The sequence below is a fragment of the Haematobia irritans genome, chromosome 1 (assembly GCF_050003625.1).
Source record: "Haematobia irritans isolate KBUSLIRL chromosome 1, ASM5000362v1, whole genome shotgun sequence".
NCBI classification, from domain to species: domain Eukaryota; kingdom Metazoa; phylum Arthropoda; class Insecta; order Diptera; family Muscidae; genus Haematobia; species Haematobia irritans.
Window position 1 is genome coordinate 186,513,453 of NC_134397.1, and position 19,993 is coordinate 186,533,445.

A 19,993-nucleotide genomic window follows, 5' to 3' on the forward strand; every position below is an offset into this window, starting at 1 on the left:
TAAAAATATGAAAAGTTTTAACATTTTTTTTTATTAAATTAATTTTTATATAAACTCTCCACTATTTAAAAATAGATAAATAATATTTTGAAATTTCATTTTAAGAACAGAAAAATTTATTTGTTCAATCTTTGAGTCAGAGTTTCCAAACGACAAACCGACCTTTAAATTGTTACTTAAATACGAATGTAGTAATGAATATGTAACGTTGATAGTATTTAATTATAATTTGTAATAGTTTACTTTTATTTTATACATATATATAAATTATTTTATTTTATTTTTTTCTTGTGTATATATAATTTTTAAATGTGTAAAAATAATTTAGGTTTACATTTAAATACAAAGTTGGTTCGTTTTCTTTTTTTTTTTTGTGGGATACATACAATATACAAAAATTGCCATTTCGAAAAAACACTTTATAGTATTATATTAAGTAGTAGGTGGGTTGTTTTGCATAGTAATTTTGTTCTTGCCAAAAAGTTTTTGTAAAGTTTTTAGTGTGGCTTAAAGTTAAATATGCATCGGACGTTAAATGTGTATATTTGTGTGTGTGTGTGTGTGCGTTTACAGCAGTTTTACAACATTTGCTTTTGTGCCATTAATCTCATTTCATAGTTTTGTGTCCTGTACATTGTGCTTTACAAATATGGGTTATTAGAGGTCAGGTGGCCTTTAGGTTTCAATTACGTAAAGTTGTTTCATATTGAGCTGAAAGAAGAAATAGGAAAAAATATAATTGGGTTTATATTTAAAATATTGAAAATATAAAAATAACTTAGTTAATGCAGTCGGTTTCTGCCTTTATATTTTTGTACTTCAGGCTCTAGGCCACAACAAATTGTTAAATTTTTAGGTTTTAAAATTTTACCGAAAGTACACATGTGGACAGAAAAATAGGTATAAGAATTTTTTTTTTTTAAACAAGGCCATGGTTTTTCTATTTTATGTTTTTTATTGAATATTTCGAAATTATTTATAAAGTAGACATATGTCGTGTATTTAAAAATTAGTTTAGAATTCAGATAGGACTAAATAATAACTTAAAATAAATTAAATTAAAAAAAATCATCGAATTTTATGTGGACAGTAAAATAGGTGTATATGAAAAAACATGAAAATAATACAAGAATTTGTACATTAAAATTAATGTTTGCACTAAGCATCAAACTAGGTCGCTGATATCCTGTATATTCACCGGGATTCTTAAGGACTGTTTCAATTCTCTTTGACATGGATAAAATGAATTTATGGCATATCTCCTCGACCTGTATATTATAACATTACTTTCTGAATATTTTCCCACAATTGTTTTTTGTATCTGCAGGGAAGCTTGGAGAAATCTGTCTTGAGTTCGCCCTAAAGGTTTTCAATGCGATTGAGGTCGGTGGACTGACTTGACCACTCAACAACGTTCGATTTATGACCCCGAAACCATTCACTCACCAACTATGATTAGTGTTTCGGGTCGTTATCTCCAAACAAGTGGCATATTTTCCTCAGCGTATGGTGGCATAACTGTCTCCAACATATTCTAGTACACAAAATAGAATAGTTCGGAAAGTTCCTTTGAACATTTAAGCAAACATAAAGAGGAGTTTGAGCTTTGCTTTGGTACATAAAAAACGGTGCTGAACAAAACGAAGAAAAAGTGGTGAAAAATCATTTGGATCGACAAAACTAAAATCAATCTGTTTGGTAATGATACAGAAAGGAATGTTCGTCGTCCGAAATGAAGAGATTTGCATATTAGATTTACAAAAAAACTGTTAAACATTGAGGAGGAAATGTCTTGGTATGGGGTGGTTTTTCTTGGGAGGAAGTAGATCCGATACATCTTATATAAATACAATTGATGGATTTTTGTACCAGAATATGTTGGAGACAGTTATGATACCATACGTCGAGGAAAATATGCCACTTGTTTGGAGATAACAGAAGGATAACGACCCGAAGCACTAATCAAAGTTGGTGAGTAAATGGTTTCGGGGTCATAAATCGAACGTTGTTGAGTGGTCAAGTCAGTCCACCGATCTCAATCGCATTGAAAACCTTTGGGGCGAACTCAAGAGCGATTTCTCCAAACTTCCCTGCAGGAACAAAAAACGACTGTGGGAAAATATTCAAAAAGTATGGTATAATATACACGTCGAGATATGCCATAAGTTAATTTTATCCATGTCTAAGAGAATTGAAACAGTCCTTAAAAATCCCGGTGAATATACAGGATATTAGCGATGCTTAGTGCAAACACTAATTTTAATGTACAAATTCTCGTATTATTTTCCTGTTTTTTCATATACACCTATTTTACTGTCCACATAAAATTCGATGATTTTTTGAAATTTAATTTATTTTAAGTTATTATTTAGTCCTATCTGAATTCTAAACTAATTTTTAAATACACGACATATGTCAAATTTATAAATAATTCCGAAATATTCAATAAAAAACATAAAATAGAAAAACCATGGCCTTATTTGAAAAAAAAAAAAAATCTTACACCTATTTTTCTGTCCACATGTGTATATGGTTCTTAAAAAAGTTTTTTTTTTGTGTATTCCTGCTGTTGAACTCCGTTCCCCAACCTTTTAGCTTATTATTAACTTTTGAATATTTTGAATTATAACGTTAACTAATGAATTGCCAATATACCATATATGAATTATTGTTATCGATACTTGAATTGAACCTTTATTCGATAACTCTTAAGCTTTTACTCAAAATGAATTAATTGTTGTAAGTTATGTCTGACTGATACTTTTTTTGTAAAACTTCACTTGTGCTTCGTCACTGCCCCTGGTATCCTGAATAAAACCATACTTTGAATTCTTAAACTTAAACTTTGCCTTTTTCTTTCTTCTCTTTTCGTTACAAAAAATCTTTACATTTCCGAGAGTTAATCTTTTCATACAGTCCACTAAAGGAAACACCTCACGGATCTGTACACCTACACTCTAATATCATTAAAAGGCCCTAATTAGATCAGCAACAATTTGTTTGTTGTTATGTCTTGATTTGATAAACATTTGTAAAGGGTGATTCTTTTGAGGTTAGGATTTTCATGCATTAGTATTTGACAGATCACGTGGGATTTCAGACATGGTGTCAAAGAGAAAGATGCTCAGTATGCTTTGACATTTCATCATGAAAAGACTTACGATCTGCCACAACGTCGAATTTTCAGTGAATGGGCCCTAGAAAAGTTGGCAGAAAATCCGCTTTTTTATCGACAAATTTTGTTCAGCAATGAGGCTCATTTCTGGTTGAATGGCTACGTAAATAAGCAAAATTGCCGCATTTGGAGTGAAGAGCAACCAGAAGCCGTTCAAGAACTGCCCATGCATCCCGAAAAATGCACTGTTTGGTGTGGTTTGTACGCTGGTGGAATCATTGGACCGTATTTTTTCAAAGATGCTGTTGGACGCAACGTTACGGTGAATGGCGATCGCTATCGTTCGATGCTAACAAACTTTTTGTTGCCAAAAATGGAAGAACTGAACTTGGTTGACATGTGGTTTCAACAAGATGGCGCTACATGCCACACAGCTCGCGATTCTATGGCCATTTTGAGGGAAAACTTCGGAGAACAATTCATCTCAAGAAATGGACCGGTAAGTTGGCCACCAAGATCATGCGATTTGACGCCTTTAGACTATTTTTTGTGGGTCTACGTCAAGTCTAAAGTCTACAGAAATAAGCCAGCAACTATTCCAGCTTTGGAAGACAACATTTCCGAAGAAATTCGGGCTATTCCGGCCGAAATGCTCGAAAAAGTTGCCCAAAATTGGACTTTCCGAATGGACCACCTAAGACGCAGCCGCGGTCAACATTTAAATGAAATTATCTTCAAAAAGTAAATGTCATGGACCAATCTAACGTTTCAAATAAAGAACCGATGAGATTTTGCAAATTTTATGCGTTTTTTTTTTTTTTAAAGTTATCAAGCTCTTAACAAATCACCCTTTATTATTTTTATTGTGAAAATAACCAACCCTATAGGCAAATAAGAGACGATTATAAAACTACTACAAAAACAATTTATATGTATAAATATATTAACCAATATAAATTCTTAAATAAAAATTATACATTAATTTAACGATTTCGAGCAACTGTGAATTAAAAATTACCGCAGACGTACGGCATTGGAACATAATCGCGAAGTATTGCGAAGTCATATTGAAGAAGAAGATCGATCTTGACAAGACGAAGGCTACACACACTATGGAGTAAGACGCAATAACAACGAAAAGAGATGATTACATAGAAAAGCTATGGTCTGGACGCAGTTACAGTAGACGAAAGGGTCAAGCACCTACGTGGGGTCCAACTCGAAGTAATGTGGAAACGGTTCCGAGGTGAAGCACAACTCCTGGAGCGAATAGGGTCGGTATTATCAATATAAATCGCGGGAGTCCGACGTACGATGGGAGACGTTTTTGTCAGATGCGTGAAGGCATTTAAATATGAGTATGGAACGATATAGACCAATTTTGTCATGGTCGTACCGAATTTCAACGGGATCGCTTCAACGGATCGCTTTGCTCCTCCAAGAGGTTCCAGAGGTCAAATCAAAATATTTTGCATATCATTTCCCAGCAAAAAATTGCAAGTTATTCCACAAAAATTTCTTTTAAAGCGCATCCCGGGATCCCCCATCTATTTTTTCGCAAAAAAGAATAGAAAATCAATTAAAAAAAATAAGTAAATAATAAAAAAAATCATCCCCGCAGGGATTTGAACCTGTGCCGTTTGACTTTTTCACTTCCAAGCAAGTTCTTTTGATAAATTACGATAATTTTTAATTTTCAAACTTATACAAAAATATATGCCGAAAAAAAGCAAAATAAAAACAAGTATATACGGCCGTAAGTTCGGCCAGGCCGAAGCTTATGTAGCCATGGATTGCGTAGAAACTTATACTGAAGACTGTCATCCGCAATCGAATTACTTGGGTTGCGGTTACGCTTGCCGATGGCAAGGTATCTTATCTTCCTAACACCGTTTTCTAAATTGTAAGTAAGTCCATACGTGGTATATATTAAATTAACAAAATTTTCTATATAAATAAAATTTTAACAAAATTTTCCAAGGCACAACTTCTACAGCAATGCAAAGAATCCAAAAGTGGAGTACATCTGTTCTATGACAAGCCCATATAAAATTCATTGGAGATGATCCAAGTTTGCACTACTTCCGGATCACAAATTTGGGATCCAAACTACTTTTTTGGATGCCCTTTTTTTGAGGTTACATTATTATATTTTGTTGTTTGTGTTCTGTTTATTAGGTACGATCCGTTAAAGCCATTCCAATTCAATGCCTTTTATTCCGTATCATTATAGATTTTTGTTTCAATAGCTCTTTTAACGTCCAAAAATATGGCTATTATATGGCTATTTTCGGTATTTACCATATGTTTGTGACACAGTTAACCGTAGCCTCACATAAGTAATCTCTATGGAATCCTGATGGAAATTTAAATTACAATTTATTTTCCAATTGAAACTTGGCAACTTTCTCCATCATTTGTTCAAACGTTTTCAAAGTATTTATAGGCCTAAATTCCTCACATTTCTTTGTATAAACCCCGATATTCGGAATCGAAATTTACTTTAAAAAAAAAAATTGAGTTACAATCTGACATAGTTTCAATTTGTATTTGAACTTCTTATCAAAGAGAACTATTTTGCCAAAATTTAAATTTGTATGGTTCAGGGTTAGCGAATATTATGCGATTTGCGAATCCCAATATTGGAACTGAACAAAACTGAGAAAAATCCTGCCTCCATATAACAATCTCTACTTTACGTAGCTATCAAAATATAAAATTGGTATAGACATTTTTACAAAAAAGAAAATTTTTAAAAAGGAATTTATTTTTCGGGCAACATTGCTAACAACAACGAAATGGAGTTGGAAAATATAACGAAATCTATAAGCTGTAGCGTTATCTCCGACGAAGAGTCAGCAGTATTTGCGATTCCATCGGGGCCTATGTGGTGTGGCATTGAAGAATGCGAATGATTAGTCTCTGTATTTAACCCAAACCGTCCGGATTCAGTTTCGCCTCGTGAATGGATTGTAAATGTAAAGCTTGTTAAGCGTATATTTAATTGGGACGACAAGATCCCAGAATTTTGCGCTGCTTTACGTTTGGAAGAGCAAGCGACATTATGGTTTTCGCGCATGGAAGAAATTCAAGGAACTATTAACCGAGGATTTTCCCTGTGCCAAAAATGGAGCTGATATATATCTCCGGTAGATGAGCCACGTTTGAGGATCCACAGGATAAACAATAGATTAATGCTGTTACTGGATAACATATACGAGGACAGTTCGGAAACTTAGCCTAGCAGAAAAAGCGCGGTATAAACAGAAAAAAGTTAAGTGTTTTGGAAACTTCCATCTCTGCTATGAACACATGTTAAATTTTATTTCGATCTGGCAACTTCTTCATATAGAAACATGTGTTCAAAAAAGACGCATTCGCAATTTTTTTACAATGGAAAAATTAGAAATGCCTGCTGTCATTAAATATTTACATAAAAAGGTTTATCGGGACAAGGAATTCATAATGATATGGTTAATGTGTTAGCTGAAAGTGCTCCTTCATATGCAACAGTAAAATGAATTTAAACGTGGTCGGACAAGCATTGAAGATGAACCACGTAGTGGACGTCCAAAAACAGCAACAAACAGAAATTGTAGCCAAAGTGCATGATATGGTATTAAATGATCGACGAATAAAAGTGCGTGAAATTGCTAATATCCTAGGCATCTCAAATGATCGAGTCCATTTAATTTTGCATGAAGAACTACAGATGAAAAAGCTTTCTGCAAAATGGGTGCCGCATTTGTTAACAGTCGATCAAAAACGCATAAGAATGAACATTTCTCAAGATTGTTTAGATCGTTTTAAGCGAAATAAAATGGATTTTAAGCGTCGTTTCATAACTGTCGATGAGACATGGATCCACCACTATATTCCAGAGACAAAAGAACAATCCAAACAATGGTCTGAAGCTGAAGGAAGTGCCCCAAAGAAGGCAAAAACAATTCAATCGGCTGTTAAGGTTATGGCAACGGTTTTTTGGGACTTCAAAGGTATTTTAATTAATTGACTATCTGCAAAAGGGTAAAACAATAAATTCAGAGTACTATTGCATCCTTTTGGATCAATTAAATGTACAAATTCGAGAAAAACGTCCTGGCTTACAACACAAAAAAATAATTTTTCATCAAGACAACGCACCAGCGAACAAGAGTGTAACAATGGCTAAAATCAACGAATTAAAGTACGAGTTGCTTGACCACCCACCTTATTCTCCTGATTTAGCTCCCAGTGGCTTTTACTTGTTCCCAAATCTAAAAAAATTCCTTGCTGGCAAGCGTTTTACTACAAATGAAGATCCAATTACAGTTGTAAACCACTATTTTGAAGACCTTGAGGAAAACTATTTTAATCAAGGGATAGAATTGCTAGAAAAGCATTGGACTAAGTGTATTGAAGTTTCAGGAGATTATATTGAACAATAAAAATATTTTTGAAAAACTAACTATTCTCTTTCATTGATAGGCTAAGAAGTTTCCGAACCGCCCTCTTATTGCTCAAGATAAGACGCCATTAAAGCTATTGGGTTATATGAAATCGCATTTGTCTGTCATGGAACAACAAAGAATCTGTGAGGTTCAAATAGATTTTTTTGGTTTCATGCACTTATGGTGAGGTCGTATGGTTATTCTATTACTAGGTTAAGCGGCTCTGTAGAGGTATCCCACATTGAGCGATGGATTGCTTAATTTTGTTCCCTGGTTGTTGCCAGGTTCAGCGCCTCTGTGATTGTAGTACATATTGAGCGATGGTTGATTTGGTTGTTCTCTGGGTATTGCCATGTTGAGCGGCTCTGTGACGTTAATTCACATTAAACGATGTTTGATTTCGTGTTCCTAGGAAGTATTTCAGTTTGAGCGGTTTGTTGGTTCCGTGGCTGAGGATAGTGATAGTACCGAATGGCCGAGTTGTAAGATGACTCGGCTATAAAAGAGGAGGTCCCTTGTCATTGAGCTTAACATGGAATCGGGCAGCATCAAAATGTGCGCCTGATACATCAGGCTAACCTAACCTTTGCTCATTCCCGGTTGGAAAATGTCGTGAGTCTCGTGAATTTGTCGGGAGTCACGTGAATTGTCGTGAATCGTACGTGAGCGTGGGTCTGAAATTTCACTCACGCGCACACCTCAACGATCTACCGATTTTAGTAGACTTGTAAAAGCACACAAATAGCTTCACAAAACGTAAATTTTCTTTCCTAACAAAGAGTGAAATGGCGAATCAATATGAGATGTAATTTAGATAAACCAGGGAGTTAAAGATTTACGGCACGTACCTTACACAGTCATTCTGTTATGTACACAAGGCGCTATTTATTCACACACATTGTTGCTACTTGTCTTCTTATCAGAAATGCTCACGAGCTTACTATTGCGCTATTAAAGATTTGGTGGCTTGAAGGGTAAAACTGGAAAATGGCTATATAGTCAGGGTGTATTTGATTGTTGGCATATATACGCTGTTGCTGCTATCTTATAGTGAAATATTGATGTATTTTTCTGTATGTTGTTGTTTTTTACACATTAACTCTTGAGTAAATTATTGGTCCTTTGATTGACCCTTGACATGCGCTCATTATTCGCATCACTCTTCGTATTGATGCGATCGATTTGGATATTTTGATGCTCCAACTCCGAGCCCATATCCAACGCCATATTACGTAAATTGCCCAACATTGAATTGACTTGACCGAGATTTTCGTCCATCTCATCTTCGCGAGCATCATTTGTGATACGAGCTATATAGCCTGACTGAGGTGGTTGGCCCATGCCTCCTCTTTCCCGCTCATCAATGACACGCTGTGGTTGGTTATTGACAATTTTGCCATCGTCATTCTTTTTCCATGCATTATCACCATCATCCTTAATGGAAACTTTTTTCCATGGCAGCACACAAATGCCGCAACATTTTTCCATATCACTTAGATTTTTTTCAGCCTCTTTCATGTCGGCATTAATACGGTTCACGCCATTCTCAATACGATCCAAATGTTCACCCTGTTCGTCAAGAGCCACCAATGTCATCATACCTGCTTCTTTGCTCTCTTCCATGTAAGCCAACATACGGCGCGTACTTTCGACCGATTCATCCGCCACTTGTGTAGCCTTCATTTGCAAATCCTGAAGTTCACTATGTGGTTCGTTATCCATGACTGTATGAGTGTGTTTTGGGACTAAAGGTGTTAACAATAAATTGAACTGATATGGGCTTATGGGACCACAATCATCCAATATACTATATTTGCTAATATCTCGTAGCACCTCACATTCAGTGGTATTAGTCACTTTTCATGTACGCAAACAACCAAAATAGATATTTATCACTTTTCCTTGTTTATATGTGTTAAAACATACAATTTCTCTATCTCCAAAGGATGCTAAATTATTTTCGATGTCTAAAAAGGATCCCGGGGATAACTTTTCCGCTACGAGAAAATCGCGCAGCACACCCACAATCAAATATTTATACTGACGAATTGATTGCTATAACAGATTGAAGTCGACTACTCATTGACGAGGCGGTGACGTGGAATGCTATATCGGCAACAAAAGATCTTATAGTACGCCGTTTACGCGTATAAACCGCAGGCGAAATTTCTGCTGAAAGATTAAATTTGTCTTCATTGTGATCGCACACACGGGGGAAACGATTTATTTTTCAAGTTGTGCCTTCTTACTATTGTGGTTGTAATAATTAGAGATTTAATTGTGTGTCAATTGAATATTTTCAGTCAATTCTGGGTGCACTTGCGGTTTTATCGAACCGTCCCCATTTGAGGACAATGGGCGGCAAATCAGTAATAAATTGTATCATATATCAGGAACCAATTTTGATCATATACATCCACTAGGTGGTGCAAAGATCGGGGGAAGAAGGTGGACTTCCAAATATCAACACTCTTTGTCAACTATAACAACGGCATGGGAGGTGTAGATCGAATGGATCAGTCCATTAGCCTTTATAGTGTCCATTACAGGAGGTGTAATGGACTTTGGAGTTAGTAATGGGTGGCGTTTGCATTTTTTACTGTGGCACGGTTGCCACTTGAGTCAAAAATTATCTACCAAATTTTTAAGAAAATTTTACCAAACCACCAAGTCTTGTTTTGCAAAATGTTATTTCTGTTGAATATTTTGTCAAAATTTTATTTCTATGATTTTTATCTCATAATCTCGGCTGTAGGTCTATAAATTAAACTCGAAATTGTTGGTTTCTAGTTTTTTATTTTCCGATATTTCGGTTGACTTCGTCAGACCGTTTTCAAGGCTACAATTTACAAAATTAAACAAAAGTTAATTACAAAATTCACAAATTAAAGTTAAACTATTGTCATTTACATTTTATCCGATGTCTTGTTACTTCGCTGTCTGGTTTTCTACTGGTGATCACTTTCTCCTGTGTTTTTGTATCGTATGTCGATATATTCTCGCGCAGTTCTCAATATCTTTTTTATAGTTTATTCTCTCGTTAGTGGGAGTGTTAATTATGTGTAACATTTCCAGAGTAAATCTTCGTCTGTAGTTGTTTTCCTTGTATAGGATTTCTACGTTATTAAAGTTAGGTTTGTGACCAGTCAATGTACAGTGGGCCGCAAGTGCTGTTTTTTGTTCCATTGGTTTGTCTGTTGTTTTTATATCCGATTTATGTGAAGACAATCTTGTTTTTAATTGTCATTGTCGTACCAATATATGTCTTTTGGCATAAGTTGGATTTGTCACCGTTGCATTTTATCTTATATACTACGTTGTGTTGGTCTTCATTCTTAATTTTTGTTTTTGTTTTACTAAATAATCCGTTGACAGTGTTTGTAGTTTTTAACGCGAGTTGATATTTTTCTTTATTGTATATGTCAGACTTGGACAGTCTCTCGGAGAAGTTTGGTATATATGTCACTGGTTTGTATATTTTTGAATACTTTTTCTTGGTCAATTCTCGGTTGTTGTGTAGGTTGGCTTTTACTTTCGATAAGAGTTGATATATCGTTCGTTGTGGGAAATTGTTGTCTTGGAGAATTCGTTTAATTTTATTTTCATTTTCAGAATGAAATTCTGGATCACTAATATTAAATATCCTTCGTATGAAATTTGTCGCTGTATTGATTATTATACGTTTACTGTGCTTTGAGTAAAAATTGAGCAGTCTCCCAGAAGCCGTTGATTTTTGGTACCAATTTTGTCTCAGTTGGTTTCCTTGTCTATGTATTATTACGTCAAGATATGGTAGTTTATTGTCCTGTTCTAATTCCTTTGTAAATTGAATTTGTCTATTAAATGAGTTTAAGGCCTTTAGTGTTTCGTCGACTTCTGATGCCTTTATGATTGCGAAGATGTCATCTACGTATTAGAGGTGTGCGCGTGACACGAAACTGTCGTGACACGCGTGATTCACGCGTGAATCACGTGACTCGTGAACAAAATCTGAAGACACTTTCGTGAATGTGCGTGAATGGGACTAAAAACAATATGTCGTGCGTGAGCGTGCGTGAGAAATAAAATCGGTTCGTGAATGTGCGTGAATAAAATTTCTGCAAAATCACGCTCACGAAAAAAAATCAAGATTTAATTCTTTCTGATATGATAACTGAATTCTATTTAGCTGTCGAACTATATCCTATTTATTAATTTAGTTACCTTTGCTCTTTCCCGGTTGGAAAATGTCGTGAGGCTCGTGAATTTGTCGTGAGTCACGTTAATTGTCGTGAATCGTGCGTGAGCGTGAGTCTTAAAAAGTAGTTCGTGCGTGAGCGTGCGTGAGTACCGGTTTACATTTCGTGAACGTGCGTGAGTGTGAGTGGCTACCACACATATCGTGCGTGAGCGTGCGTGAACAAACATTTTGCTTCGTGAATGTGCGTGAGTGTGAATGAAATTTCACTCACGCGCACACCTCTACTACGTATTTTGTTAATATCTGTGGTTTAGTAATATTTTTATTTCTTTCTATAGAAAATCTGGTCAAAATTTTATTTCTGACCAAAATTTTTTTCTAACGAAAAATTTTGTCAAAATTTTATTTTTATAAAAAATTTTGTCAAAATTTTATTTTTCTGGCCAAAATTTTGTAAAAATTTCTTTTCTATAGAAAATTTTGTCAAAATTTTATTTCTGACCAAAATTTGTCAAAATTTTATTTCTAAAGAAAATTTTGTCAAAATTTTATTTCTAACGAAAATTTTGTCAACATTTTATTTCTATAGAAAATTTTGTCAAAATTTTATTTCTAACGAAAATTTTGTCAAAATTGTATTTCTATAGAAAATTTTATTTCTATAGACAAGTTTGTCAAAATTTTATTTGTATAAAATATTTTGTCAAAATTTCATTTCCATTTTTGGCAGAATTCTACCAACTGTAGCAACTGTGGTTGTATGCCACACATAGTGTCGCTGAAGATGTCATTTATGCTCTAAACCACTTTGAGTTGAACGAAGCTGCTTTAGGGAATTTCATACTTAATCTACCCAAAGTCCCGTGGTGCAATGGTTAGCATGCCAGCCTTACATACACAAGGTCGTGGGTTCGATTCCTGCTACGACCGAACACCAAAAAGTTTTTCAGCGGTGATTATCCCATCTCAGTAATGCTGGTGACATTTCTGAGGGTTTCAAAGCTTCTCTAAGTGGTTTCAATGGAATGTGGAACGCCGTTCGGACTCGGCTATAAAAAGGAGGTCCCTTGTCATTGAGCTTAACATGGAATCGGGCAGCACTCAGTGATAAGAGAGAAGTTCACCACTGTGGTATCACAATGGACTGAATAGTCTAAGTGTGCCTGATACATCGGGCTGCCACATAACCTAACCTAACCTAACCCCTTTTTTTAAATGTGAATAATAAATTTTAAGTTGTTTTATTAAAATATTTTCATTTAGTCGTTACCGAATTAATACAAATCCATAAAATCTATTTTTTTCCAGCAGTTACATTTTGGGCGTTAATGGGTTAATATGGTTCACACCATCCTCAGAAAGATCCAACTGTTCAGCCTGTTCGTCAAGTGTCATAATATCTTCTTCTTCTTGGCTATCTTCCATGTAAGTCAACATACGGGGGCAACAATCGTCTTCCTCGCCTTCGGACTGTTCACAATTTTCGTCAGATGTCATAAAATCTTCTTCTTCGCTCGCTTCCATGTAAGTCAACATGCGGGAGCTATGTTTGAGCGAATCATCCGCCACTGGTGTAGGCTCCATTTTCAAATCCTGAAGTTCACTATGTGATTTGTTATCCATGACTGTGTGTGTAAGTTCTGGATTAAAGGTGTTAACAATAAATTGAAGTGATATGCCTGGTTTGCAAGTGGTTCTTAGTTGCTTATTTTTGTGATTTAATTTGGATTTTATCTCATTTATGGTAGCAAAATCATACAATATACTACTTGTGCTAAAATCTTATAGAACTTTCAGTGTTATTAGTCACTATTGTTGTCTTCGATCTCAGCTTAAAACCATGCATTGACTAAACTACAAGTTATTAGTCACTTTTACTACTTTATATTTTTAAAACATAAACTTTCTCTATATTCAAAGAATGTTAAATTATTTTCGATGTATAAGAAGGATCCCGAGGATAGTTTTCCAAATTTCGCTTAAAATTTAATTCCAAGCTTCATCACCCGTTATGAGAAAATCGCGCAGCTCATCCACAATCCAATACTTGTACTGACGAATTGATTGCGATGACAGAATGAAGTCTACTACTCATTGACGAGGAATGCAAGACCTTATATACCGTTTACACATTTTTGGGACACATTTTTGACTAGTTATTTTCAAGTTGTGGCTTATTATTATTGTTGCGGTTGTTATAAATAGAGATATAGTTGTGCGTCAATCGAGGATTTTAAGTCTATTCTTGGTGCAATTGCGGACGCGTCAAACAGAGTTGTTGGTATTTCTATAATAACTACGAGTATGTATATACTGTTGGCAAAGTGTGTCTCATATAAAATTTAAAAATAGTAACCTTAGATTTAAGAAACCTTTGTAAATAATATTTTATAAGTTTTGCTTTGAGTTTTTCAATAAACTACATCGAATCAACAAAATTTTTAATTTTTGTTTTTTGTTTTGCCCTTAATTAAATTGTAAGGGCCGATGTTGAATGTGAACCACACCTAAACGCCAAGTTTTTTCCGAATTTTATTTGACATTTCTCTATTTCAGACATACTCAATTTGAACCATGGACGTGGTGAATGGGCAGAATGGTTCCAAGAAATGGCAACAGTGGATGATTAATTTTCGAAGAAAATCATCTTCAGTGATGAGGCACATTTTCATCTCAGTGGATTCGTCAATAAACAGAATTGCCGCATTTGGGCGAATGAGAATCCAAGAGTGATTGTCGAAAAACCAATGCACCGACAAAGAGTGACTGTTTGGTGCGGTTTATGGGCTGGCGGCATCATCGGGCCGTATTTTTTCCAAAATGAGGCCGGTCAGGTCAGGTTACTGGGAATAGTGTTCGCTATCGTGAGATGATAACGAACTTTTTATGACCCGAATTGGAAGATATCGATGTGGACGATATGTGGTTTCAGCAGGACGGTGCCCCTTGCCACACAGCTAACGATGGCTCTTTTACGCAACAAATTCAATGGCCGTGTTATCTCACGTAATGGCTATGTCAATTGGCCGCCAAGATCATGTGATTTGACACTGTTGGAATTTTTTCTTTGGGGTTATTTGAAAGAAAAGGTGTACGTCGATAAGCCAGCAACAATTCAAGAGCTAAAGGATGAGATAATTCGGCACATTAACGGCATAGAACCTCCATTATGCCTCAGTGTCATCGAAAATTTGGACCATCGGATGAAGGTGTGCCACCGAAGTCGCGGCGCCCATTTGGCCGATATTTTGTTCCATACATAATTGAGTAATACCAATATATCATAATAAAATAAAATTACAATAATTTCCTAAATAGTTTGTGTTTAATTCAAAATCAACATCGGCCCTTGAAATTTTAACCACCCTTTACAAAAATTATGAAAACAGTCCCATCTATGGAAGCGGAAATTTTTGGGTATAGTTAATGGTCTCAAGGACTTGACGAGGGTTGTAGTGGAAAACCGAAAGGTTATTAATTGCTTGAAAAACCAGATTGAAGAAATGCTAATTCGTAGGTTCTGAAAGAAACGGAATACCATCACGATATGCCGTGAAATCGTATGAGAATGAGTCTCATGGTATTATCAATTCCAATGAAACTTCTTGAGGAGAAGAAGCCCCAATTGTAAGTTGTTGGAAAAATGACCAACAAACTTTCATCAACCTCCTCAAACTCAAGCTGTGTATGCCAATAAGAGTGCTGATTTTTTGTTTACTTTTATTAAATAATTCAAATTATTCGTAATTTATAACACTCAGAAATGGAATATCCGGGAGGAAACACTCAGAATTTTCGATATTTTCTTTTGATTGACATATGCTGTGTGTATGGAGGAGAAAGTGTCTTAGACCTGTCTACTACACAAAATTTTCGAGCGAATTCCACAAATGGCGACTTTGATCGTGACACGCCTCGAAACGGATGATCAGCAGAATTTGACTACAAAGAAAAATGATCAGTGCCAAGACAATCTCTCGATATCTCCAATCAATTGGTACTCTCAAACACGGAGCATGTGTAGCTACTTGTTAAATAAAACTTCACGAACTTATGTATGTTATGCTACGATCCAATATATTAATTGTTTACCTATCGGCCTATTTACTACGTATATTCGCTTGCTACATATTTATTCAAATGAAAATTGGTTTGTGTTTGTGTACAGAATGTATTGAACTTAATATTTATTTTCGTGGGAATAACTTTTATTGGCAATATTATGATTCATGCCGTAATTTTACATTACAAGTATTATTTAGGAAAAAAACAAAACTTCAACACCACACATGATCTCATACAATATCAACGCTAATATTATACTTAGTCATCAAAAGCAAATTTGTATTTCTCACACAAAATCTTATTTACTGTATGATTCAAATAGATCTAAATCAAGTAATAATATAAACTATATGGTTTTTATACCCTGCTCCTGTTTTTATACCCTACCCTGTTCCACAGTGTAACAGGGTATTATAAGTTAGTGCATATGTTTGCAACACCCACAAGGAGACGAGATAGACACATGGTGTCTTTGGCAAAAATGCTCAGGGTGGGCTCCTGAGTCGATATAGCAATGTCCGTCTGTCCGTGAACACATTTTTGTAATCAAAGTCTAGGTCGCAGTTTTAGTCCAATCGACTTGAAATTTGGCACAAGTATGCGCTTTGGCTCAGAATAGAACCCTATTGATTTTGGAAGAAATCGGTTCAGATTTAGATATAGCTCCCATATATATATTTCGCCCGATATGGACTTATATGGCCCCAGAAGCCAGAGTTTTACGCTAATTTGCTTAAAATTTTGCACAAGAAGAACAATTGGTACTATAGTCAAGTGTGCTAAATTTTATTGAAATCGGTTCAGATTTAGATATAGCTCCCATATATATCTTTCGCCCGATATGGACTAATACGGTCCCTGAAGCCAAAGTGGTTGAAATTTTGCACAGGGAATATAATTTGCATTGTAGCTATGTGTGCCAAATTTGGTTGAAATCGGTTCAGATTTAGATATAGCTCCAATATATAGCTTTCGGCCGAATTACACTCATATGACCACAGAGGCCAATTTTTTGCTCCGATTTAGTTGAAATTTTGCGCAGGGAGTAGAATTAGCATTGTTGCTATGCGTGCCAAATTTGGTAGAAATCGGTTCAGATTTAGATATAGCTCCCATATATATGTTTTTCTGATTTCGACAAAAATGGTCAAAATACCAACATTTTCCTTGTAAAATCGCCACTGCTTAGTCGAAAAGTTGTAAAAATGACTCTAATTTTCCTAAACTTCTAATACATATAAAGGGTGATACGGTCAAAATTTGGTCAAGGGAAAACGCGTGTAAATCGGTGAAATCGTTTATTTAAAAAATCAAATTAAATTTCTTTTTCAAGTTCAATTAGTATAAAATTCAGGAAAAATATTCAGTTAGGCTTTCGCTTTTCCAAATCCGAATTGCCGAGCCTCACGCGTGACACCTGCCATCAGATTTTGTACAGCCACCTTGTCTACCTTCTTCGCCGCAGAAAGCCAGTTTGCCTTGAACTGCTGCTCGTCCTTAGCAGTTTTTTTGTCTTCTTTAGGTTCCGCTTGACAATAGTCCAGTATTTCTCAATTGGGCGGAGCTCTGGCGTGTTGGGAGGGTTCTTGTCCTTGGGAACCACCTGCACGTTGTTGGCGGCGTACCACTCCATGGCCTTTTTACCGTAATGGCAAGATGCCAAATCCGGCCAAAACAGTACGGAACAACCGTGTTTCTTCAGGAAAGGCAGCAGACGTTTATTCAAACACTCTTTCACGTAAATTTCTTGGTTGACAAAACTCCTGTTCCGGAAGCTCCATTACTACGCAGTCAAATTTCGTCAGCATCGTCGTGTACAGCCTCCGGGATCGCGCTTTGGCCGTCGTATTTTGTTTATCATCGCGATTTGGAGTCACTACCTTCTTGTAAGTCGATAGTCCGGCTCGACGATACACCCAGCTTATTTGCGGCATCTCGGAGAGAGAGGTTAGGGTTTCGCTTGAAACTACCGGCAACTCTCTTTGTCGTCTCAGCGGCTTCCGGTTTTCGATTTCCCCCCGATCCAGACTTCCTGGCTGTCGACAAACGTTCCCCAAACACTTTAATTACATTTGTAACGGTTGATTTGGCAACTTTTAGCGATTTTGCCAGCTTTGCGTGCGAGTAGCTCGGATTTTCGCGATGCGCGAGCAAAATTTTGATACGCTGCTCTTCTTGCTTGGACGGCATTTTGACAACTGAAGAGTGAATTCCAAAATCAAAATAGGAGCATCATTCTACACACACACCTTCAAAATGAGGGGTGTTCAGGTTTTTTAAATGCAAAATTGAAAGAAATACGTCAAGTTTATATTGTCCAAATTTTGACCGTATCACCCTTTATATCGAGCGATAAATCATAAATAAAATTTTTGAAGTTTTCTTTAAATTGCTTCAGATTTAAACGTTTCCCATATTTTTTTACTAACATTGTGTTCCACCCTAGTGCATTAGCCGACTTAAATTTTGAGTCTATAGATTTTGTAGAAGTCTATCATATTCTGTCCAGATCGAGTGATATTTAAATGTATGTATTTGGGACAAACCTTTATATATATAGCCCCCAACACATTTGACGGATGTGATATGGTATCGAAAATTTAGATCCACAATGTGGTGCAGGGTATAATATAGTCGGCCCCGCCCGACTTTAGACTTTCCTTACTTGTTTTATATTAGGATATTTCCTTACTTGTTTTATATATAGTTGAAAGTTAAAATTATAAAACAATCGTTGCCATCGTTGTGTTGAGAAAAAGCTGAAAGCAAATCACTACAAAGCTTCGCTTTTTCTCTAATTGTAAAAAAAAAACTTTTATGTTTATACCAAATCAAAGAAGAAGATCAGCATCAAGAGGCCGATTAACCGAAGCCGAATTTATTTCATATCGAATTGTCCCAGTGTTGAATTTGTCTCAGTCTAATGTCTAAAAACACAAGGTAAAAATAAAACGTAAAAAAAAAATATAAAAATCCTTTTTTGTCATTATCATATCAAACTATAGAATTTTGAATACTAAAAATTCTGTTACTTCTACAAGAATGTTATAAGACATGGAATGCAGCTCTATATAATTGCGCCTAAACTTATGCTACAAACATTTAAATAATAAGACATTAAGAATCACCCTGTCATTAAATTACAAAAATTTTCAGGGATGGACAGAGAGAATTGTGTTTGTGTGCGTATCTATTTGATCGGCTCTCTTTATGTACTTCGGGAAATGTTACTTGATAATACTACTAAGTTAGTTTTTTCATAATTCTTTTTTATGAAAGGATTTGAAGTATTAGTTACGTTGTAGATAAATGTAGAATTTGAATTAAATTCACTTTTTAGTGAAACAAAAAGTTATTTGGGTACCTAAAAAGGCACTATACCAAAAACTTGCAGCATAAAAAAAATAAGTTGTTGTAGTTGTAACAGTTTTAATGTGGTTTTATACATTTTGTGCTATGCTTGTGTAGTTCAACTTGTAGCCATGAATCTGCAGATCAAGGAACTCTGCGACAAGGATGGGGTGTGTCCAGAGTGATCTGGTGGTGAGACGGGTAGGCTTAGCTGGGCAAGCAAAAAGGTGACGAGTGTCATGTGGCCCTTGATTACATATGGGACACATGTCAGCTACGCTGCTATCAATCACTGATAAGCATGAATTGAGGCGGCTGCACTTGCCTGATCTTAGTTGGGCCAAAACTAACCTTGTCTGCCGTGGGAGGTCTCTCTCCTCCGGTGCAATGGGCGGCGGTCGGACTCCGAGAACAGGATTAACCTTGTAGCTTCTCACCGCTTCAGCTACAGTATCCTCATGAATCCTGTTCAGACCTGTCTGGTATGCTGCCTGATCTAGAGGCTCTCTTTTGTAACGCTGGATCTCGGGCTCTAGAAGGTGAAGATCAACCCTTACATTCCTGGGTGGAGGTTGTCTATCCACAAGATGGTGATTCGGATGACAACTTCGATGGCAACCCAAGAGGTACTGCTTTGACAACATGTAGTTGTGTCGACACACTGGGATGATCTTGGTCTCCGCATAAAGGTGATCCAGGCGTGTACTGCGGAGACATCCTGTTGCGGTTCTAAGGGCAGCGTTGTGACAGGTCTGTATGTTATTCCACTGCGTATCGCTCGTTTGAGGTGTCCACACTGGCGCTGCATAGTTTACCACTGACCGGCCAATTGCCTTATATGTAGTTAACAAG

At 36.0% G+C, this 19,993-nt stretch overlaps 2 protein-coding genes across 2 annotated transcripts in view; both read right to left on the reverse strand.

Annotated features, from left to right (window-relative positions):
* Nucleotides 1–356: 356 nt before the first annotated feature.
* Nucleotides 357–9,603, reverse strand: LOC142222290 (synaptosomal-associated protein 25-like). Its single transcript, XM_075292327.1, has 2 exons — nucleotides 8,394–9,603; nucleotides 357–711 (listed from the first exon to the last, which is right to left on the reverse strand). Exon 1 carries the CDS (start codon nucleotides 9,265–9,267, stop codon nucleotides 8,641–8,643), a length of 627 nt encoding a protein of 208 aa, XP_075148442.1. The 5' UTR covers nucleotides 9,268–9,603; the 3' UTR covers nucleotides 357–711; nucleotides 8,394–8,640.
* LOC142222289 (synaptosomal-associated protein 25-like) overlaps nucleotides 357–19,993 on the reverse strand; it is a 29,703-nt gene continuing 10,066 nt past the window's right edge. The window contains exon 2 of the mRNA XM_075292326.1: nucleotides 357–711. The gene's annotated coding sequence lies outside the window, so the exon portion shown is untranslated. The remainder of the gene's footprint in view (nucleotides 712–19,993) is intronic.

What these genes read in the sequence shown, in the direction of transcription:
- LOC142222290 (XM_075292327.1), bottom strand. Translation starts at nt 9,267, where the DNA reads ATGGATAACGAACCACATAGTGAACTTCAGGATTTGCAAATGAAGGCT.